We start from the raw sequence: 24,860 nt of genomic DNA on the forward strand, positions 1-24,860 counted from the left end.
CTATGATATAAGTCTTTATACAAAAAAAGAAAAAAAAATAGGCAGACAATCAGGTAAATTTACGTTTATTTTTGCATACATACAACGTAAACTGCTTCATACATAAATGTGCAATCAGCTATGCACTTAAAATATGGAACATTGGATATTAACATGAATCACAGCTTCATGTTTTCTCTTTAATACATACAGAATATGTTCAACAACACAGACTCTTATTTACTATGGATTATAGCCATAAAAACAGACACCAACCTCACAAAAGGAGCAATTTGTTTCCTATAAAACCTCATCTTGAACATGACATGACACAAAGCGCTGGCTAGTCACCTACTTTTAATGCAGATACTGTATCTACTGCACACATTTGGATAACACAATAAATGCATTTTAGAGATGACAACAACATGTAAGCAAAGGCAACCCAATATGCTTGCTTACACAGAGAGCTTTCAGTCCAGTGGATGAAGATTATTTTTTTTCCTGCATTTTACATGGTGATTAAACGAGGCGCAGAAGCGTCAGTTAGCTGGTACTTTCTTGGGTCAGATGTTTTATCCTCAATGAACCATCAAAATGCTTTAAAGACATTACTGCCAGTTACATAATTTCTGACAGCTGGGGGGAAAACAACACCTGATAGACTGACACAGTCGGCATGTGTCCTGTTAGGGAGGGCTGTACTCTCACTGATCCTTTAGCAAAACTATTGCTTGTCATTACTGTCAACATTTATGCCGACCTGTACAACTCAACAGAAGTGAAAGAGTGAAGCAGGTAGGAGAAGGGAAAAATACTGACAAATCACCTCTGACAACACCCCCCCCACCCATACACACACACACACACACACACACCTCATGACTGAAATCAGCTCAACTAGAGGAAACAGATGTGGGTTAGATATCACAGGTGGATCTGCACACGCTAAGGAGAGTCTGACACCCAACTGACAAATCGCACAACTGCCTGGAATGTGGGCCACACTGTGCCTGGAAAGGACACAACAAACAACCACAAATCTGGTGACGCATTTTGGTCCGAGAGGCGCTGCTACTGGGGAATTCTTCCTCAGGTGGGTGGGTGCTTGGTGGAAACAAAAGAAAGAGGAGGAGAGAGTCCTCTGTCTTGTATTTCTAACATTTTCGCACACAAAGCTGCCAGTCCACAGCAAGTGAGCGAGTGAATACAGTGTGACTTCAGGACCTGTAAGCAAATGTGCTGTGCGAAGACTTCCTCTGGGGAGGAAAAAAAAGCTCTGGTTTTCCAGGCTTTACTCTGTACACACACTCACATCCAAACACAAACACCACAACAGACGATAGGCACCTCAAACACAACACATTACTTCTCACCACAGGATCAACAATAGATTATTTAGAGTAAATGTTCTTAGAAATGAAAAGCCTGACTTTTGCATTAAACAAAAAGTTGGAAAAAAAAAGTGTCCTCTTGTTACTATGAATGACATGTCCCTGCCGCCATGTCCACATCATCTTCGTACTTACACTACACACATACGTCACACTCTCTGAATTTCAAACAGCATGGTTAAATGCTTTGGATAAAAATCAAGAAGGATAAAAAAAACTGGAAAGGTCAAAAAGCCCTCTCATCTGTTCCCTCTGTAGACTCATCTTTGTCACTCTGCCATCAACAAGAATACAACAAAGAGAGCACACACAGCATTTCAGTGCATATCAGTTACATTGTGCAAACCACTGGTACGGTCATCACCAACACACATTTAGCGAGTAGTTTCCATACTGAAAACATACATTTATACATAATCACTATGTATAGGTTCTGATATAGAACTACAAAATATATTTAGCTAAGCGTACCAGCCCATAGACAAAGATTAATGATGAGTGGAGAGACGACAAAATTATGATGATGAGCATCAGTCCTGCGGCAGTGAACGGTTTTGACTGTGACACTGACTCGTATTATTCATGTTCACACTGAGGCATCAAGAGGGAGGCAATGACAAAACCCAGTGCAAAATAAAGTACATTCATAATAAAAGCAAGTGCACAGTATGACTTTTTAAATTTGCACCGCTTAGACACAAAAGAAGAGGAGAAAAAAAAACCCCAAAATGAGTCAAAGCAAATCTCTGACTACCAACGACTGCCCCAATTATGAGGGCAAGTGTAAATCCAGCAGTGCATAGCCTTCTACTACATGCCAACTGATGAAACTGGGAAAGTAGAAGATTACCCAACACTCGGAGAATCCCCTTCTAATGTACATATCAGTAAAAATGATGAGTATGAGCTTAGCGGATGCAAAACTTAACACTGATTCCGGTGAAAGCTTGCAGGCGAATGCAGAGCGCTGTGCGGCCACACAGACGTGTCTTGATATTGCACAGGTGGTTACACACACTCTTTTGTGTGTAAAGATGTAGGTTATATGACTATTTACTGTAGACACAGGCACACGTTTGCTGCCATAAACAAAAATAAACGTCAGAACGATTCATATTAAAATAAATGTTGATATCAGGGAACAAGCAAACATCGCTGCGTGTTTGAAACACATCTTTCGGCTCGTACGCTTCTCGTGTTTCTGCTCGATGTATGAACCCTTTTCCTGTGATTCAGAAGGAGATCGGTCTATACTTCTTAAATACTGTCTCTTTTGTACAATACACACACACATATACACATTTATCATAGATCTATACATATATGGATATGCCCTTTACATATTAAGAGTGATCCTATCTTTCTGTCGACTGCCTGGGGAAGAAGCAGTCGTCACTGGGTCCTTCTGGGAACTTGGGGTTACTGGTTCCCGTTCTTGTCGGGATGGGAGGAGGGAGGGCTGGGAATACTGACGGGGTGGAGGACAACCAGTCGGGCTCTGAGTCAAACACAGAGCGGGAAGGCAGAGTGTCAACAACGGAACTGGAGGGGAATATGGGGGGCTGTGGTGTTTTGGTTGAAGTTGGAAAATCGTCATCAAAAGTGACCCACTGCTGTGTTGGTTTCCCTCCCGGGGGAGGCGGCTGGCGACGAGGCACAAGAGCAGGCGGAATGGAGGAGGGTGGTGCCAGAGGCAAGACGGGGGCAGGAGATGGGTCAGGGGCAAGGGGGAGCAAAGGGACAGGTGTAGGATTGAGAGTGGATGCTGGCCCAAACAGGGACATGGTCCTTTGGAGCTGGGAGGTGGGTGCTGCAGCAGAGGTGGGGATGAGCGGCTGTGAAAAAGCAGACATGGTCCTCTGAAGGTTTGGCGTGGTGGACGGATTCTGGACGGTGAAGTCCGGGGTGAGCGAGCGGTGCTGCTGTGCCAGAGGGCCTGTGAAGGGATTGGTGCTGCTGGGTCGGGCAGGAAGCGGGTCAGTTGGGAAGGGCCCGGGGGAGGCGCGCAGTGCCTCCTGCGAGCGACTACGAGATGGGAATGGAGGTGGAGGGAGGAGGGAGGAGGCAAATGGTGATGGGGTGGAGAGTGAGGAAGACGAGGACGAATCAAGTGCCTGGAGATCCGAGAGAGCAGAGGACTGGAGGGAGAAGGATGAAGGGAGAGTGTTGGAGGACAACCTAGACACAGGAACGGCAGGGGGAGAACGCAAAGAGGAGCCTCTGGTCAACGACTGGGTGTTACGCCAGGAGGATGAGGAAGAGGAGAGGAAATCAGATGCAAGTGTGTCAAAGGGGTCAGGCTTCCATTGTGCTTCTCTTTGGATTCCATTCAGTCCATTGGTCTAAAGAGGAACAAAACAAAGAAAATGCCATTCAGCTGTCACAACAGATGCAGTGAATATGTTTCATGACATAATATTACTGTAGTGTTTTACAAAGTAATGAGGTTTTTATTATCATTATTATAATCCTCTTAGTCTTGCTCAGAACAAAGTTTAAAGATACCCTTTGGAGTTTTCTTGTATACAATTCTTTCTGTCCATTCAGAATTTTCTAAAACCCAGTGTGTGGATGCTGAACAAACCTAAACCATTTCCTTTCTAATTTTTGATCATTCTGAAACCTACATTGTTTACATCCAAGTTTACATCAGTGACCAGTCATCTTTCCTCCCATCCACTGATGGCACATTGCTACGACTTTACAATCACTACCACCAACTTCTCAGGCCCCCCACAAAGTTAAATTTGCTGTCAAAATGAGCTTTATATATATAACTGATTAGAGGTGTTAAACAGCTGCTTATCCAGTAATTTCATCTCTTTATTGTCTTCTTCCTGTCTCATGGCTTGCACACACTACATAGTATTATCCTCTGCAGTAAATCAGTCTCTCTCTCTCACACACACACACACACACACACACACAGAGTTACCCAATCCATAACATCACTCCACAGGGTACCTTTAATCTGGCCAACAACATGCACTGTGTTTCATTTACAAGGACGCTGACTACAGCTGACAACAGATGTGTTCAAATACAATCTCACCAACTCTAATACAAATGAAAGAAATAAAATAAAATAAAACAAATGTCAAATTAAATTGTGAGGTCATTGCATACGTGCTCACTCTCAGGACCTGAACCACAGCGAGCAGATATGAAAGGACATGAGGGGAAAAATGGCCAACGACAAACATCACATTTTTATCTGCACTTTACATATCATTTACGGTTCGACATGTCAACCGACAAAAAAGAAAACAAACAGCGCTCCATTTAGTGAGCCTAGCACAAAACAATGCATGGACTTGCAGTGGGCTAAAGGTTAAAATAATTCAGAAGTAGATGTGAAAGGAAGGGATATCAATTTATGAAATGACAGAGGAGGAGGTTATTGGGTATAATATATGAGAGGCAATAACATCATTGAAAAGGACTATTATGCTATGGAGGATGAGACAAAGAGGTGGTTTAATATCAAGTACCTGTCACCCTGAGGGCTTCTCCAGCTTGTGAGAGAGAGACAAATGTATCAGAGAGACAAAAGCAGGAAGAATGACAAAGACAACTAACTTCATCTGATGTTCTTACTGTTGAAGTCTCAACTTCCTACACTCGTCATAATTTAGCCGAATCTATCATGTCTAACAAGCAGAATCAGAGCATGAACATGAGTTACAAGCAGAAACATCTCAGTGTACTCAATAGTGTACTCAGTGTTCTCTGTTCAGCAGCTGAAATTCCTGGAATTTAATGAAAGAGAAGGTCGGCACCAACCTGTGCAGCTGGGGTCGTATCTGACTTGGCAGCATCAGGTGGCAGAGCATGATGGGAGCGGGAACGGGGTGGAGGTTTAGGAGAAGCCAGACCCTGTGGAGGTACAGCAGGGGCGGCGGCGGCAGCAGGAGGAGCCGCAGCTTGTTGTGGCTGAAGTGGAGCTGGAAGTGTGGGCTGCATTGGTGGTGGGAGTTGGGACTGAACTGAAGGGACAGCTGGTTGGGGCTGCATGGGTGGCTGCATGGGTGATGGAACCTGGGGTCTCACTGCAGTGGGCTCTGTAGGAGGCTGTCCTGACAGAGGAAGACCTGCAGCAGGAAACAGGACAGAGTTAAGGCTCAACTCAACTTCACCATAAAAACATATTAATAATCTACTATGTTATCCTCTGTGAAAACTCATTTCTTTACCCTGAGGCAGGTCAGTCGGTTTGGCCTGTGCACTGGGCACAGGTCTTGGGGCTCCAGGGTGGGTGTCAGGGATGGGCCGAGGGGCCCCGGGATGCACCTCTGGGATGGGTCTGGGTGCTCCAGGGTGAGCAGGAGGTGGTGGACGAGATTGTGGAGGCATGCTAATTACTCCAACTCGAGGAGGAATATTCTGGATAATGAAGAGGAAACGGAGAATTGGAAGAAATTATCGAACTAGGGGGAAAAAAATATCAGTAAATGAACAGCCAAAATCATCAGAGTTTTAAACTCACCGGTCTCTGAGCACCTCCAGGTCCAGGAGCTCCCACTGCGGCCTGGCCTCGACCTGAAAGAGTTAAGACCAACAAATCAGTTGAATTAGTGACTGAAAATCTTTCCTGCTATTCTGAATTTATCATGTGGGATGTGCCCCCTATGGAGCGATGGAAGCAACAGCAGGAGCTTTTACAGAGATGGGATGTATTGTACTGAATCACACACAAATACCCTGCAAACCAACCCCAACCTGTCACAGAACAAATTCCCCACTGCTGACTTCATTACTAATGATGGCTCAGTCATTTCTAGGCTGCAGGAGGTCTGGACGAGAGGCAGGCCTTGTTCTGTGAGCCAACTGTTTACCACACAGCTTTGCAAGCACACACCTCTTCTTTCACTATTCTCATGCTTTATCCCTCTCAGAGCCTGCGAACATGTTCCCACGCAACTTAGATGTCTGCCTCTCTGTGATACTTCACTGTACAGTCACCAAGTGTAAGTCAACCCTGCTAACCACCCATACACACACACACACAGCCTTACTGACAGAGGGATCCGGCTAACTACACACACACACACACACACACACACACACACACACTATACAAATGAGTCAGGTGAAGACAGGTCAAGTCACCGAAAGGCTAAGCAACCAGACCCTATCCTCCAACCTGGGAGAGGCTTAATTTGTGCCAGGGCATAAACACATAACACAGGATTGTACTAGACAGACAGGGATAATCTCAGCCACATAACTCCCAGAAGACAAGGAAGCTCCACACAGACTGGCCGTCTTCGAAGGGAGATATACAAACCTACATAACTGAGTAGCAATTTCATTAATGCTAAGTGCGGCTACATCTTTTTATTTTTTTTTTTTGTGCGGCACTCACCTGCAGCAGCATCTGGCCGAGGAAGAGCAGGGCTTTTTTGTCCTTTGCAGCACAAAGGAAACCAAACCACATTACGGTTATACACAATGTGGTCACATGAAAAGGAGGAGTTCCCAATGACAACGGTTTACAACAAGCATTAGGAATAGCGTGTGGTGGTAATAATGAAGCAGAGCAGTGAAGCCTCGAGTTGCTGCGAGTCTGAATATCTACCTGCCCGAGGAGGATTTGCCCACTAATCATGCTGGATTAGTGTAGCAGGGCTGACTTAAAGACCACTTCAAGTCAGGAACAAAGAGATTTCCCTTTAACTTGATTCATCTCCCCCAAATCAGATGGATTTCAGCAAGGTGTGTAATCCTCTCTCTAACAAGTTGTAATATTTGCTCATAGACTAAATGATAACCACAAATAATAAAGTCTTATTAGGAAAAGCCTGTCCATCATTGTTGTTACATTGTTGTATTTCTATCATTCTGTAACACATGAAACTAGTTGATAGGGATGTATAGCACTTAAAACCACCTCTCAGTGTTGAAATTACATTTTGTCTGTATTTGTCTCCAGCGGCACACCAGTTGTCAGTGTATTTGGTTATTCCAGCTCTTTCTTTAGTTTTTGCATTGCAAGTTTATTTAACATTTAAGTAAACAACATATACATGTATATTTATCTATAAACAGGCTACTAGACATATCTCTCCCAAACATACACACAACTGATACAGCTACAATGATGCAGAACTGGTCAACAGTGATCCATCAATGTCAAAAAAGCATCAATAACATTGATGACGGTGTAAAGCTACAGGGTTCGGATGACAGAGACACACCATCAGTTACCTTCACTGCCTCTCCTACCAAGCTGTGGGCTGGGACAGTTGCCACAGTCTTAAAGTCAAAAAAGGGGAAACAGTATTTTCAAAATAAAATACAGCAGGGAACATAATCAACAACTATACTAAAATAAAAAAAAAATAGCTTAATATGGAAAAAAACCTGACCATGACCTGCCAGACAAGTAAGGGCAACAGTGTCTAGCACAATTAATAACACTTGCATGGACTTCATCTCCTTGTTGTTCAAGTTAAAATGAAGCATGACTCGACCGCATGGTCACTTCAGATTTTTTACTCAGCGCCGAGCACTGAGTAAACCTGTCAGTAGTCATGCTCGGGAGCGGGTTTATGACAACTGAGCTATGTGTTTCACTTGATTACTGATTGACTGATGACAGCTTACTGCATTAAAGCAATGTCCTTCCATGTGTATAGCGTCAAATGGAAAAACAGCAGCCACTACTTCAAATACCTCAGCAATGTAAGCACATAAACACGCAGTTTCACTTTACCTCCAGAGTCCTTTCTAACTGGCAGAGGGCTCATGCCTCCTTCAGGAAAGAGGCGAAGCAGTGGAATAAAGGTAAGAATGTTAACACCTGCCCAAAGTATCTCATGCTGGAAAATTTAATATCCACACTTGCAACGCAGGATTTTATTTAGCTGCTCTGACTTAAGCTTGCAGGCTATGTTTCTGTGGTTCAGATGTCAGAAAATTTGCCTTTTATGAACTGTTTACAACAAGCTTGATGTTGATACTTTACCTGAAGGTGGCGGTGGGCGTTGAGGTGGTGCTGGTCTGGCTGGGGGGGCCTGAGGACGAGGGGGAGGTGGACGTTTGGGTTCCACGCCTTGAGATGTGGGGGCGCCAGGCTGGAAGTCAACAGGAGGTCCTTGAAGGGATAAAAAGAAGTGAAAATGAGTGGTTTAAACGAAGAACAATTTTTCACAATTTGCAATTATTTTCACCCAAAAAGAAAAAAGAAAAAGGTGACTGTCCAATAAAACTTAATGCCAAAAAGGAAATCACATAAACAGGTTCTCCTTTTTGACAAAACGCACTGGTAAAAGCTATCAAGACCTCGGTCCTATTCCAAAAGTCAAACATGTCTAAACACTGTGCAGTCCTACAAATTATTGCACCTTCTTATTTGTGTCAGACCAAAGAAAAGATGAAACAAACTCTGAGACACACTACAAGTTTTCTAACACTAAACAGAGATTAATTCATCACACATTTTACCTGGAATTTCTCTCCTCCCTGGTGATGGGCTTAAATCTGTGTCCGTATATTACAAAACAGAACAAAATTACAATCTTGTATTCCAGTAGGCACAGACTGGAGCCTGAGCAGATGAATACTGTTTTGCATTTAGTATTTTTAAGAACCTGATTCCCATGCTGTGTTTACCTTGGGAAGGTCGGGAAGGTTGTCCACGGCTAGGCCTGCTGGGGACCGACGGTTCTCCATGGGTGGGGGAAGGACAGGGACTACTACGAGGGGAAGGGAGAGGGGAGGATCCGGGGCCAGATCCCGCCCCAGGCTGCAGGTGCTGGGGAAGTATCTCCTCCACCTCTTCATCCACATCACCTGGTACACAAGACAAGTTGCGGCAAATAAATATGAAATTAAAGTATCATTCATGACATGCATATATTTGTGAATAAGGATTGGGATCGCTTGTCACTCCTCACCTTCCATATCATAATCATCGTCGCCCATGTCCGTGTCCTCAGCGAGCAGGGTGGAGCTGGCCGAGGTGGGGATGCTACCACAGATCCTCTCCACACTCATCTCCTCCTCCAGGCTTTTGATCCAGCCTGGACTCTTCAGACGGATATCAATCACCTTGCCAAGTACCTACAATGCAACCAAGATGCACAGACGTGGATTGTAGCAATACGTTTAATGAAAAGTTGAAAGTTAAAATTATGTGACTTTCAGATTAAATGGTAGAGATGCAAATACACTTAATATCATTAATGTCATGACTTATGGGAGGATTTCTAAAGTATAGAACTTGGAAGCAATTCATAGAATAAGTGAGAACTTACAGTGGAAGCACTGAGAGACAGAGCAGCAAGAGCAGAGTACCCTTCCAGGAAGGTCACCCACATCTTCTCTTCAACAAACCTGCACAAACAAGGACACTTTCAATGCAGTCTAACTGTCTGAAAGTGATACACATCTGCTTGCCTGTTTTGGACAGTCAGGCTCACCTGATGAGGATGACCTCTCCAAACTGAGCAAACTTGTCCAGCAACTCATCTATGAGCGGATCGTCAAAGTAGTCTTCAGGGCCGGAGGAACAAAGCGACACTAGAATGGTGCCGTCTGGAGGTCCCTGCAAAGCAATGACATCTTTGTAGACCTGGTGCCGAGCCTCAGGGTCGACCTCCAGGATGTCCACATCCATTATCGCCACCACAGGCCTAGAAAAAGGCAGGAGATATTGAGGATGGTGATGTTTGATGAAACAAGACACATTCATCTGCACTATTATTATACAGGAATTTCTACTTGACAGCACAACACAGATGTGTCCTACGAAGGAAATGCAGCTAATTATACTGCTGTGAATAAACTTAAATGTCAATCAGATTTACCCTGTTGCCTACCTGTGGTCAGAGGTCTTAAGCTCAGCCCTGCCATAGTATTGCAGAGTCCCAGGACTCCAGGGGTGATCCAGATTGTCTTCACTCTCCCCAGATGTAGAAGCTGCACCTACTACATTCATCTCCTCAGCTGCAAAACAAGTACAAATGCATATTAAGTCCAGAAGCACACAAACAGATAAAGTATCCTCATTTTTCAGAAGTTCTTCATTTTGTTCAGTCTTTAGTAAATACAGAACAATGAACACACTGAGAACAGCAGGATAAATAAATCTAAAACATATTTTTGCCAGTGTCGTAATGCTTCTTTTTTTTCAGTCTATGGATCCTGGGGAGAGGGGAAGCAGATAATCTGGGTTGGCAAGTGGCTCTTCAGCTTACCCGTTTTGTCAAAGTTCCACTTCCTCCTCTTCCAGAGTATGCGGTCAGTCCAGGCGGGTGTGCGGCACTTCTCACTAGTGTCATAATCCTCCGAGAAGAGGTCATACTTATAGGTGGGGGCAAAATCTAACTTCCCCTCGATGAACCCTCGGAAAACCTTTTAAAGATATGTCTGCATTAGTTTGGGCTAGAAAACCAAGGCTCTGTAAATGGTTCACTGTTTTCTGGTAAGAGGAAATTAAAGTGATTGACAACGTAAAAGAGGACATGTACTGTAGATCATACCAAACCAGCATTCTTTTGATCCAGCAACTGGTCCCCAGCTGTCAAAGCATCCCAGTTCTGCTGTTTGATTAGATCTTTTACTTCCTCATTGGGCAGGCTAATGCGATAGTTAAAGTCTCCACACCAGAAGACATAGTCATGTGAGTACAGCAGACGACCCTTGCAAAGAAAAGATGGGTGTGGTTATTCTTATCTTATGCAAAAAAAAAGTGTCCTAAAAAACACTTGTTAATGTCACAGTTATTACCATGGGAAAGCTAAGTTTGCGTGTGATCTCGTTGTAGTCGTCGTTCCTCTCTTTGACCTGTGATTGGCCAGCAGCAAAGTGGGAGCAGACGAAGCAGATGCTGGTAGTGTGGAAGAGTAGGCGGATGGCAACACCTCCTTTATTGCCTGTAGCCCCGCCCATTCCAGTTTTCACAGTATCGACAGCCACATCTCTGGAAACGATATTGTATGACAATCCATCACTATACATGTGATATACAGTACAATTAAATCAGTGTCTAATGAGAACATGAACAGTTCGTACCTGATGAAGGGTGCGTGTTGTGGGCGAATGAAAACAAACAGACAAACTCCCACCAGCTGCTCTGAAGCTAGCAGCACATACTTGTGGTCCCGCGATATGTTTTTTTGTAGCTCAGCTGCCCACAGTTTCTGGTTAGTAGTGCTGAGACAAGAACAAAAAAGATATTTGTGTCATAGTACAGAAAAAGAAAGAAAGAAAGAAAAAACTCATGCAAGCCAAAAACATAAAGTGAGTCAGGGTTAGTTTTCAGATTTTCTCTTTATTCTTCTTAAAAGGAATATAACCAACAGAATTCACATCTGAGTGAGTCATATTAGTTTTGTAAGATCAGGTCTGAGCAGCTCAGCTCCTGATCTTTATGACTGAAATTAAATGAAATTCGGGATCTGAAATAATTCATGGACATCTGTGAAATCAACTTTCTTGTGGGTGACAAAGACCGGTCAGTTATCTCAGGTGGGACACGTACCTGGCACTGACAATGTTGCCAGCATTCAGTTCAACCATTTCCTCAAAACCAATGGCAAAGATATCTATGGGGTTGGCTTTGCTGTCTGTGAAGAGAAAAATTATACATTGTTCATTCAAGCTGAATGATGCCTATGTCTATGATATATATAAAAATATTCTAATAATTAATTTTGATTTAGTTTTCATCAGTAACATTCGGGTTAGCATAACATTGGTTAAATCACCATTACTGTGAGTAATTCACTGAAAACTATCTAATCTATAATGAAACCAGTGAAAAATAATGTTTTGCCAACCTAGAGGCAAAGTAGCCAAAAATTTTAACCTTTTATTTACCTATTTTTTAACTATTTACAGTGCTTCCATGTGACTCCTCTTTTACCAAGCCACTGCCTCAGTCAGCTGTGGTTGATCACTGACTCCCTGAACCTCTGCTACAGTAAGCAATACCTGAATAGCAGTTACAAGAGGAGACTGAAGTGCCTTTTAACAGGCTTGATACACCAATTCCAGAGATGATGTTTACCACCAGTGTGCGCAGATAAATAAAACGGCAACATACCTTGGAATTCAGGATGCCCTGCTTTCTTTGGAGCATCCAACAGCCAGTCGTTAAGTGTCTGGTTGCGGAAAGCGATGCTGCGAAACTGTTTACCCCCGTTGACATTCCAGGTGCCGACACACACTCGGATCTGCTTGGGCCTTGTGTATTTATGGTAGTTCTGACACATTCCTAGCAATACTCGTGGGGAGGCTGTAGAGGGAAGGAGAGCGGGGTTAGAGTGTGAAATAGCATGTATGAGTTTCGGCAGGAAGGGTGGCATACAGGGAAATAAAACAAAAATGGGAAAACACTAATCAAAACAGACAAAAAAAAAAAAACAAAACAAAAAAAAAAACTACGGGAGACTGACAGACTGAAAGAATGTTCTGAAACACAGGGCATGGGAGAAAGGATACAAACCAGACTTTTGTTTTTGAATACAGATAACATTAAAATAATCCACAATGGTAATGGTTCCATTCTGTCTGTAAATTTTGACTACAAGTAATTTTAAAGTTCACTGCAAAAATCAGCATCCTCTCTTTGAATGCTATTGCAAAAAAAGCCTAATGACACTCAACAGACAGAAAGTCAAACCACTAGCAAGACTGGACTATAAACAAATGGACAATAATGAGCAGCAAACACACAATGAATGGACAAGAATGTGACGGGATGAAAAGATTCATCCTCTGGAGGCAGTCTGTCAGTTACTATACCTGATTGTAAGACCGGCTCAGTGACTAAGATTGTGCGCAAGAGCAGGGAGGGAGAGAGGGGAGAGAAGGGCGGGTTAACCAGTTCTTCAACAGATAATGCTAGCAGAGCAGTTGGTCAGCTTTAATCTAACTGGGACAGAGAGCTGACACATATAGATTACACTTCCCACTTAACACAGAGCAGACAAACCTCTCTATTGTGCAGAGGAGCTTATGGCTAACAGGCCTACAACAGATACAGGTCAAAACTTGTCAAGATATTCAAACAATTTCCCTCCTGGTAGGGCAGAAAGGAAGTGATATTCTTAAAATTACGATGATAAAAAATAGGACTATTCTTGAGTATCATTTTAGGTAAGATAAAATGTGTTGACTCAATAAACTAATACATCATATTACCCATGTTGTAAAGAATTACCGTAAAGACTGGAAGTTGTGAGCAAGGCCCGAGCTTTGTCAGCCAAATCACTGTTGAGTGTGGAGCCCAGCCTCAGGATGTCTATAGCCTCCTGCTTGGAACTGTCAAAGAAGTTGTTCTGAATGGTTCTTGTCACAGAACGAGCTCCATCTTTTAGCTTCCCCGCCTGCAAACAGACACACACACACATGCAGATACAAAATATTAAATGATTACAATAAACCACCATAATCCTTAGCTACATTCTCACTTGGTGTGTATACAAGTTCATACTTCCCACCACAGAAGAGAATAAAAGAAGAAACACATCAGAGACATCCAGATAGTATAGATTTTTTTTTCAACTGACCAAGAAGGATCAAAACTGCTTCACTGAGAGATGTTTGATTGATTCCTCCAGGTTCATCAAATTAAGATGGCAGATATTGGCAGATAATCCAGGCACGCATTGGAAACGATAGTGTAATGAGGAAAAGATGACTCAAGTGTGGGTGATGGCTGTTTTTCCTTTGTTTTCTTTTTGAACAAATTTCTGATCAGGAGCTTTTAGAGCTTATGAGAGTTGCCAGGTCAAATATCACCAAGATACCTCAACTGGAATAAAATCAAGTTTAATTTACAGAAAAAAACAAATAAAAGAGGTTCCACCTATCCCATCCTCATCATTTTACCCATAGGCACTGAAATCAGCAATGCACCAGAAATAGACCCACAGCTCAAAAACAACATCAGCTGGCTTGTAAACTTACCACGCAGGTAGAGAGGTCCAGAGGACAGCAGAGAGAGACAGCACACGAGAGTTAAGAAACAGAAGCACACAGTTCTACATGCAGACAAGATCAAATGTGCATGCAGAATTCATGCACAACGCACAAGTAGCCATTATCCTTTTCAAAGAGCTAGTTTTCATTAAACAACAAAGTCCAAAGTAACAATTAAAGTACTTAGCTCTGTCAACATACTGATATGGGGTTTATGTCTTTATTGCAAAGTTGATGCATTTGTACCATTTCTGTTCGCCTTTCCATATTTTTATATTATTAGACCAATGTGAGCATATTCAATCTGATATGAACTAGTCACAAATCAATTGAGAGCTGACGAGAGACTTTGTAAACCTCTCTCAGGTTTACTGTACAAGAATATAAGACATTCATATAAGAAGAAGTGAATTTGCAAAACTTAAATACCAGTTTTTTTAAATACATTTTGACTCAGCTCAAGCTTTATTTTCTTCAAAGCTGGAACAGTCCTTATCAGTGTCTATCAAAATCATCATTTCCAGAGATGCCAATTCAAAATTTAAGTCCATTTTGATGAATGAGAACAAAAATATAAGCCAAGTATATAAAAATATCACACATTCAGTACTGATGTTTGCTGAATTTACCTAAATCAAATACTGTTTTTCACTGTTTCAGGTCTCCAGTCACTATCAAGGACATTCAGAAGACACCGTTACCAGAGGCTGATATCTATGTGCATGTATTCAGTATGTCCATATTGTGTACCTTGGCCTTGCCATCCAGGGCACCGGTGCCTGCGTAGATCTTACTGACGGAGTCTCCGTTGGCAGACCACATGGTCCTAAAAACCTCCTGGAACCTGGCTACCAGCTGGGGTTTCTCTGTTAGACCCATCTCCTCCAGTTGCTTTGGCAGCATCTGATGAGGAACAGGGGGTTTGACTGAAAACATAACCCACCTCTCTAAAACAAAAAAAGACTCTGACGCTATTTTATAACAACACAAGATGAGACTGCACACTATGTCAGACTCCTACCTCAAGGGCAAAAAAGGCCTGAACACTGTTGGTTCTATCCAGACAGTCCAGGCAGTTGGTCCTAATGGTCCCACCCTGAGTCCTAAAAAAAGACATCTTATAAAATTAAGAGGCAATAACAAAAATCTAATCCTACTTTATACGTGCTTGTATTGATTTCTAACCTTGCGATGCCCCCCTCTCCAGAATAGTAGAAGAACCCACACTCCTCTATGAACTTGCTGAGGTAGGGCTTGAGGACACTGTGGAGTTTGTCTGTCTTGCCTCCCTTCACATTTTGATGGTAGTCAAAGTTCACCATTTTCACGGCTGCTGCATGCTCTGATGCCTTCAGGTGACTCTGAGAGCGACAGAGAGAGGCAGAGGACTTGTTTCCAGAAATTCAAACTGCAAAAACTGCAAGGTGTGTTTCTGCACATATGAAGCGAAAATTAGTTTGTATTCGTTAATGTAAACCAGTGGCTCGAATTCTGAAGAAATCTCTGATTGTAATCTGTGAACATGCATGTCACGTTTTAGGAACTTGGGCTCAGTTGACATCTGCCAGTAAACCAGCTTTCTCATTAACAAAAAATAGATATACCTAAGTCTATACAGGTTCTGCTAAACAGAATAAATATTTGCAGAAATATCCATAGCACAAAACCTGACATGAGTTCAAGGTACAGTAATGGGGAAAAGAAAGAAATACAGTAAAGTTTTACAAAGAAAGAAAAGGTAGTATGAGCTCTGACACACACCACTTGCTGCTTGGACTGAATTGGTTCAACCAAAAGTATCAGATAATCAGGTCTTGTATGTGCATATTAGTGTTAAAAGACAGAGTGGCTCCTCTCACCTGAAATGCTTTGCTGAGCATGTGTTCTCCTTCCTTACTCCCAAGGAGGTTGATAATCACCTGTTTACCATACAACCTCCGCAGTGCAGTGAAGTGTCTGAACAGCACATAAACACACATAATAAAGATTGTCAAGGTCTTAAAATGAGATCACAGACTAATGGTGTGCCAACAGCAGTATTTATTACATATAAAAGCCTTCATGCTTGCTACCAATGCTTAAGCTAGATAGCTAGAAAAGATCTCTCACATCGCATATCTCCTGTTTTTATTACGCCAGACTATAAACCCATTGACCAGCCTGTATCATGTTTTTTTAACTGCTACTTATTTGCAACTGTGTTATAAAGGGATGCAAATCATTTCAAATGGGGCATGACAAATCAAGAATGGTGTGTAAATGTGGATTTAAGATTCACTTTAAACAGCCAACAGTGAACTTTGAATATGCACCCAATTCAAAAGCAGGATAAGTCTCTAACAAATTGCTTTAATGTTATGTAGATATGAATGGACTGGCAGTGCCATTCAGAGGAGAGAAAAGCAAACCATGGCTACACTCTGCTACCATTACCATATTTATAGAAAGAAGTTACTGTTGGCTTTGTACTATCTTACTGAGAAAGACTGTAGCACTACCTGAAAGCAAAACAGCAACTAATTATTTACAAAATACAAATGGTACACCATCTGAGATGTTTGTCTTCACATATTCAAGACACTAATAAGCAGGGGGAATTTGAATATTTTGATTTTAAATGTTTAAGGTCAAGTTAGAAGGATTTGGAGAAAATATTCGTAGGCTTCATGTTATGTCTCAAACATTGTGTATGTTTGATTTGTGAGTATTTACACTTAAAATTATGTTAGAAAATGCAGCCACTATCTGTAAAGAAAAGACAAATGCTGTTGACAAATGAGATAAAAATGTCTACACAAATTTGTCACTGCTCAACTGGTCTCTACAATTTACTGCCAGCTAGGACAAGACAAGTAATCAAAAGCTGCTGCACTGTTATTTCTGCAACTTTAAAGTGTAATTAAATGAAAAGTAAAATAATCTAACTTCCTGAAGAGATGAGTCAAAGTCAAAAGAAGACTGTCTGCGGTAAATTTAAAATACAGGTTATTAAGGTCGACAGTTAATCAAGGGCTTCTAATGTGTCCTTTCTGTTCTCTGCAATAAACCTCTGAGGACACACTTCAATTAACATCTTCTCCTGCAAGAGTCTGAAGCGCTTTTTTTTTCTATTGTAGTTCGGGTAGTAACTGCAGGAGACATAGCATTATGGTGTCTCTTCTGCTCCTCAGGGGAGTAGTAATCTGTTGGAGGCCAGATAAAGCAGCTGAAAACTACTACGCACACAGGCAATGCTTTAATTACCTTTCAAATGCTGGTGCATTTGCCTCAAAACCCCTTGAGAGCTTGACACGATGAGAGCCAACCTGCAGGGCAGAGACAGTGAGAAAAGACAAAAAAAAGAGACAAGTCACAGAGTCCTTCTTTACTTAAAATCAAATCCTTTAAAAGGACATTCGAAGAATGAAGTTGGGAGAGATTTTCTGGATAGCATTTGAGCAGTGGAAACAAGACCTTCATAGTGGCACAAAATGGCATAGGACAACAGCAACACAGGGGACAGCATGGGGGACAAAGACACTGAGCAGCAAAGAAAAGGTCTGTCATCTCTCCAGCACTTTCACTGGAACATATAATCTTTCCTCTCCTCGTGGATTATTTGTCTCACTAATTCTGACATATGTGGTCTCATTTTGAGAGCATACTGATGCTGACTGACTCATGAGAAACACCAAATAGCCTTACAGAGAAGTAAAGACAGGCATGAGTACACCTTGACTTGGCTTGGCTTAGCAGGACCCTTGCACAGTGGCTGTTAGACAGAAATCACTCACTCTGCACTGCAGGTCCTTACATGTTCCCTTGCGGCCCTGTGCTTAAACTTTTGTTAAACTTCTCTTGCTTTTTCAAATCTCCTCGCTTCCTGTCTCTAAAAGCTTCTCATCGACTGAAAAGGACAAAATCAAATGTCAACACTACTTCTGCATTAGTCACTTTCTGCCTCCTCCTTCCTTTTACTGGTCACTGGGGTTCAGGTCAGAAATAACAAACACATTCTGGGTATAAACCACTCAAATCAAATGACTCCAGTCTCTGCATTTCTTTCGCACCATCTGATGAACTTTTCTTCTGCTTTGTACTCATCTGCTTGAATGTTTGCATGTGCCTATTTTGGCACGGCCCGTGTTTGGCTGGGATAGACATTTTGCTCCATGCTGCTGCCATTTTGTCACTCCTTCCCTTCTCTACTGTTGTGCAGGCCTGTGCTATGCATATTTAATCATTTCCTGAGATGGCATCTAAAAAGGACTCAGGTTACAGCTGTACACCTCAGACCAAACCTCTTTCACATTTCACTCCAACCCATAGTATATTTCAAGGATATATATTTCATAACGTCCACTAAGTTTGTCCTTGACTAACTGACTATAAATCATAATACATTAACAGATAGATTAGCTGTTGGAATGCAGTCATTCAGAAGGATTTCTTCAAATCTAATGCTTATTAAAGCACATTTGTTACTTTTATTGTGACATCACATGATCATTTTCTCACAATGACTAATACCGCCACTAATGGATATTTGCCCAAAATAACCATAATAAAAATGATTTTTTTTAACTAACAACTAATTGGTTAAAGAGGGAGCAGCCTGATAACTGAAATGATTTACATCTTTTCCAGCAGGGTTTTATGATGCTGCACTACAAGTATGGTTTAGAGACTAATTCAAAACTATTTCTAATGTAAACTAACTGTAGAGAGGTCAATAACTTCTCTTGTGGATAAATCCAAAACTATCCATCCTGCTCAGGGAGTGAATTAGAGAGTATGGGGAGGAGAAAATAAACCTACAAAGCCACAGTCAGTAGAGGGGACTAAGAGCTACAACAGTACTTTAAAAGCAGGAGGATTACATTTGTCTGAAAACAACCCCAAGCCCAGACCAATGCCCTCTGTTTTGACCAAACCATAGACGCTGTGAACCGAATAGGCGACTAATATGGTCTTGGCCTCTCTTGGATCTCTAAAGGATTTAGCTGCTCATTTTCCCATTATTACCAATTAACACCTATCCAGTTAACAGAGGAATATTCGCAGACTAAGTGAAAGGGAAGTGGCTCTGGGATGTTTTCAGACCAGGCTCTCACCTGACCAAAGATGTCTGGGAGCTGAGGAAAACAGAAAAATACCCTTTACCAACCCTATCAATAACCTCCCCCATGTCCGCTTGAATCCACCAGTCTGTGCAATGTCAGGACAAGGGTAGGAGAATCCCAGTGACGTTGTTTATGGTTTGCACTTAATGGGAGATCCTAGTTCCTTTAAATCTCCAATATATCATTTCCTGGACAGGTAGCGTGTATGGACTTGGATAAAAATTAATTATGTGATTGCCTTGGTTTTCACCCCTGCACTTTGGCATTGCACAGAGAAACCCCCATCTGCAGTTTGAAAGCACCAGCACCAGCAAGAATTTAAAAAAAAAAAAAAAGAAGACGAGGTTATACCAGGTGGGGGTTCTCATCCAGCTGTTTAGGGTGCCGATTCTCATTCAGTTGCAACAAAACACCCTTAATGGATTTTTTCTGAACACAGCATCAACAAAATGTGTTAACACTACAATAGGGATATCCAGTGTAACTACAAGGAGTTTTCACCCCCTTTACACTGTCTTAGCAGACACAACTGCAGTATTTATAAAATGGTCAGGACTTCCACATAAGCACGAGGGATGATTTTCATATAATGTGGCTTAACACAAGAAAACCTCACATTTGCAAGCTGGCTTTACAGGAAAGATTTAGTTTCCATTACCTGGATTCCTGGCTGTTCCCAGAAAAGAGGAATGGACCCACGGATCTGAATGAAGGACGAGACTTTGTCATCCAGGAAAATGGCCTGTCCAAAACAAGAGAAAAGTTTGGTTAAATTGATTTGTAACGTGACATAACACGCATCTGTACTCATAAAATGAAAAGAAAAAGCCTCTACAAACTGTAGAAGGAACTGACAACAAGTTAATTCCCCCATTACTCTACAACGCAGAGAGGATAATAATTTCACAATACCAGCATGCCTGAAGCTACTTTGTCAGGATACAAACAAAATGAGCAAGAGAATTCACAATGACAGGCAGTGTGTCACACGGAGGGGGGCAACACTTTTTTCTGTGCTGTCCTAACAGCATATTTTTGAGGCCTAAATCATCAATCTGTATGACCAAAATCAGTCAACACTATGGGGGCTTGCCACATGTGTCTTCTGCCAATGTGCTGAGTCATAAAACAGCAACATTTTAAGATAAGATAAGATAAGATAAGATAAGATAAGATAATCCTTTAACTGACGTTTACTCAGTAAGGAACTTAAAACTACTGAAAAATAGTGGTGGGTGATCAATAGAGGAGGAGGAGCAAACAATATCTTAACTATTAACTAACTAACTATTAACTGTTAACTATGCATCTATAATTATCAGCCCTAAACAATTTCATCCTACAGCGACAGCACAAAATGCTGGAGCAATCAAGTTTAACTATAAGGTTTGCTCCTAAACAGTCAATTGGTAACCAGTGTTTAAATATACAGTATTAACCAAGGTCATGTCACTCTATAGACAAATGTGCAATAGGGTAACTTGGACCCTTCAGCCTATTATTTATTAACAGTATGTCTTAACAGACAAACATCACAAAGCTTCTCACTGCACAGGAGGCACTAAGCTCCTCCTCTCTATTCACCATTTTTATTACTGAACCAAAGGCATAACAAGAAACCATCAAACACACTGAGCCCATCTCCAAAATTTCCAGCTACTTAATCAACAGAGTTAAAAGAACTATTCTCCCTCTCTGCACACAACCGGGATGCAGCAGTCCAAACGGCATCTCCCCCACTGCAGATTTGTGATGTTATTTAGTCATCAACATTTCCCCAAGGTGCCGGAGCTGTTCAATTTGAAACTCAATGTTGGACAACTCTACCAATGTCGTTCATGGGCCGAATATCAACAACTGAAATCATAATACACCTCAGAATTGATGATCTGTTTTCAATTATCCCTATTCAACCTTTAGATCTAACTTCAAAAATTAACCACACAGAATAAAATTAGCAACCTTACAGAAATCCAAATTCCACACTGCACTTTTTCATTTTCTTGCAAATCAACTCCAGTATATATTTAAATGGACCCTACTCAAACAGTCAAACAATACATGGAAGGACATAAAACAAACCTTGTGCAACAATGTTCAAATTAAAGACTTACCACTCTTAAGCCCAATCCAACAGAAACATCACCTTTGTTTAAATACTTGCACAATAGCAACAGCTCTGACAACTTGGTGGAAATACTGTAAGTTCACAAACTGTACACTTTCATCAACTTTCACCTCCATCTGGAATAACCTCAATTTTCCTCTTTCCCTCTTGGATGACACATTTTAGGCACATCTTTAAAGAAGCATATCCTGACTTAATTTCCTGAATTGGTCCAAAAGTATGGCATTGGAAGTAATCACAATCTTTAACATCTGCAAATAAAATCTTCCACCCCACCCTTCATTAGTTTCAGATTTTCTCAACATCACCTCTCTAACAAAACTCCCATATAAGATACACAAATTTATATCAAATCTCAAACAAGAAGACAAGAGTTGATGAATAAGATGATGAGTTAAAGATATGACTCACCTGTTCAGTCTCTACAAAGTTGGCCACCTGTCCGTCGTCATTTGTTCCTCGGACGTTAAATCGCGTGCCGGCTCGCTCTGAGCTCAGGCGGGAGAAGATGCAGGCCTTGGCCTGTTTGTGTCCTGCATAGATGGTCCTGATCTCCACACCACCACACATCAGTCTCAATAGCCAGTCATCACAGTTTACTCCGTAGTGTTTCAGGTGCAGGTGCAGAGATTGGTTCCTATTGAGTCATGACATCAAGACAAACACAACAACAAACACACAAATAAATTCGGTGTGAGCTGTGAACGTTCACACAGTAGTTGCAAATCACACATCCCCCACATAACACATTTAGACGAAACTACTACACCACAGACTGTGCAAACAGCAGAACACATAGTTAAAACCAGCCACTTTAGAGAAGCCAAATACCAGCAGTCTAGTCTCTTTACATACCTAGAAGATTAATCATTTCATGTTCTTACCAAAAGAATCGGTTATCTGTAGTGTCTTCTAGGATTCTGCGATGTGCATTGAGACTCAGGTCCATGCTAATTCCCGTGGAAGACCAGGCAAAGTAGAAGTGTCCTGAGTTAAGGACCTTTCGCACCTCAGCAATTCGTTCTTCATCTCCTGGATCATTCTTCAGGGATATAAAATCTGTCTGTGTGACCCTGAACACCTCAGAATCCTGTACTTTCCCTACAGAGCTGCATCCTGTTACAACCACCAAACTGTGAAGCATGGAGTCACCTGCGGAAGCACAGTGGAATGAGGCAAAAAAGAAAGGGATATGAGTGTGAAAACATCACGTACGGTGGGGTTTAAAGAAAAAAGGAGGCAGTAGAGATTGAAATGAAGCACTTCATTAAGAAAAGATACAATAAGACACTAAACATTAAGAGAGTGGACAAGAAATGGTTAATTATACTTTAGTGACAATCCTTTACAGGAAAAAAAACTGCCAGTCAAATATCATCTACAAGACTGAGCTTTAATCTTTTATGCAGCTTTTTCCTTGTTGTGATAACAGGAGCCTTCAAGGTCACGTAGAGGACAGAAGAAAGCAGCTTATAAGTAAGCAGCAACAGAACTACAAACCAGAGGGCCTTCACAGCAACACAAGAAACATGGGGTCAGAATCTGGACTGCAGCCAGAATATTTCTGCAAATAAGAGGCAATGATTAGAGAAGACATTTCTGCAGCTTACCCAGGTTTAGGCGAAGCACCCCCAGGATTCCATAGGCATCAACAATCTTGGTGTATGTGTTTTTAATGGCCTCCTTCTCGGCTGCAGCTAGATGACAAACAAAAGCAACACAGTGTAAGGATATCTAAATATCTGCAGTATTCTCCCCTGAAAATTTTAATTAAATTTAGCCTGCGACTCAATCATAGCACAGGATAATGTCCATCATTATCCTGTGCTATGTCCCTTATAACTGTATTTCCCCTGGAGCACACTTATTTCTAATAAGAGTTTAAAGACTATTTAAATAATGTCTCATTACAGTGCAATCAAACAAGAGGCCTTACACAGAACAGCAACAGCACCCGACTCAAACATGAGGCATTCTTCCCTGGTCCTAGTTTCCACTATGACACTGTAGGGGGGTGGGTCCAGCTTATGGTAGATGCGATATCCCTTACTGAATGCCATTGTTGATCGAAGATGAAAAAACCTAGGTTATGACCTGAAAACCAAAAAAAAAAAAAAAAAGAAAGGAATGACAACAGATCAGATAGGAGACATTCCCAATATGGCACAACATCTGCAATTCGGAGTTTACCAGAGAGCATGACGCTCGATTTATTATTGATGGAGAGGTGACGTATGATTTGCTTTTAGGATGCCTGGATCAAACATTGACTCAAATTTTGTACTTCTAACATTGTGACTGATCCAAATATAAAGAAAAACTAAATGAACATAACTGTGAACCCCATGACTATTTAGGTTTAATCCTTTCCTATCCATTAAAGAAATCCACTATATTATTAAGCAATAACATTACAATTTCCGTGATTCAGACTGACGATCAAACTTCCATTGCGAAATCAGAAGCCTAACGTACTATCAATTACGGGCACAGATGAGGCCCACACCTGTGACAAACTAATCTTATTTTTAAACTGGATATTGCAGGTAGCTGGAGATTATGAGGAGCAGGAGCACTGTGGCCGATAACGTTAGGCCGAGTGCTGTATTATCATCCATCCTGACACCGACAGTCACGACTTTATAGTGCAACTGCAGCAGGCGAAGCTAACGCTAGCGTTTACCCGCCAGCTTACGCTAGAATTTAGGCGATGGGAAACAAACCAAGAAAATGAGACTTATTCAGTGACAGAGCAAATACACCTTGCTGTTTTTCACCTATCCAACGCTAGCTCACAACGTTAGCTATGTTATTGAAATTAATCACAGGGATAGCTCTGATTCGCTAGCTGACGTTATTTTGATGTTGCTACTACCTGCATGTCCTCAGGATGATAAACTGACATTAACTAAAACGTAAATTCGAGTGACTCGAACATGTAAAACATATAAAACTGTGCAAATAATTTAAATTGTTGCTTTAGCTTACAACAGTAAGTACGATTTAAATTATAAAGAGGAAGGGCTCGGACTTCGTCTTACCGTCTCCCCCCGCCGGGTTCTTAGTTCGCTGTCACAACACAATCCTTCTTCCCGGTGTGATTGCAAAATGGTACATTCCGACGCAAAGCACGCCTACCACACGTTACCGTAATACTTGGACAAATGGTCACTTACATATATAGTGTGAGCTTACGTAAAAGGGAAAAGGAAGCCTTTAGAATGCGTTAATAAATTATTTTGCAATTAAATTCAATGGACGTCTCTTCCAAGTATTTCAAATACGAGTCCTTTTGCAACGAAGAGCTTGTTACAGAAAGTCACAGAT

The 24,860-nt window shown here is 41.6% G+C and overlaps 1 protein-coding gene across 10 annotated transcripts; it reads right to left on the minus strand.

Annotated features, from left to right (window-relative positions):
* Window positions 1-49: 49 nt before the first annotated feature.
* Window positions 50-24,835, minus strand: synj1 (synaptojanin 1). 10 transcript variants are annotated; one of them, XM_046410027.1, is made up of 32 exons: window positions 24,575-24,721; window positions 23,470-23,626; window positions 23,144-23,230; window positions 22,418-22,685; window positions 21,945-22,170; window positions 20,064-20,147; window positions 17,547-17,608; window positions 16,163-16,259; window positions 15,489-15,664; window positions 15,325-15,406; window positions 15,054-15,206; window positions 13,543-13,708; window positions 13,125-13,148; window positions 12,424-12,615; window positions 11,860-11,944; window positions 11,391-11,531; window positions 11,106-11,298; window positions 10,859-11,017; window positions 10,574-10,730; window positions 10,196-10,322; window positions 9,797-10,009; window positions 9,632-9,710; window positions 9,272-9,437; window positions 8,988-9,167; window positions 8,820-8,855; window positions 8,341-8,469; window positions 6,739-6,780; window positions 5,860-5,912; window positions 5,567-5,756; window positions 5,157-5,464; window positions 4,865-4,888; window positions 3,580-3,715 (listed from the first exon to the last, which is right to left on the minus strand). In XM_046410027.1, exons 2-31 carry the CDS (start codon window positions 23,591-23,593, stop codon window positions 4,868-4,870), a joined length of 4,020 nt encoding a protein of 1,339 aa, XP_046265983.1. In that variant the 5' UTR covers window positions 23,594-23,626; window positions 24,575-24,721; the 3' UTR covers window positions 3,580-3,715; window positions 4,865-4,867. The 10 variants fall into 10 exon arrangements, with proteins under 10 accessions (XP_046265976.1, XP_046265975.1, XP_046265980.1 ...); XM_046410020.1 differs by lacking the exon at window positions 4,865-4,888 and having other exon boundaries at window positions 50-3,715; window positions 13,543-13,699; window positions 24,575-24,835; XM_046410019.1 differs by lacking the exon at window positions 4,865-4,888 and having other exon boundaries at window positions 50-3,715; window positions 24,575-24,733.
* Between the last annotated feature and the right edge of the window lie 25 nt (window positions 24,836-24,860).

The sequence above is a fragment of the Scatophagus argus genome, chromosome 14 (genome assembly GCF_020382885.2).
Source record: "Scatophagus argus isolate fScaArg1 chromosome 14, fScaArg1.pri, whole genome shotgun sequence".
Classification (NCBI taxonomy): Eukaryota; Metazoa; Chordata; class Actinopteri; family Scatophagidae; genus Scatophagus; species Scatophagus argus.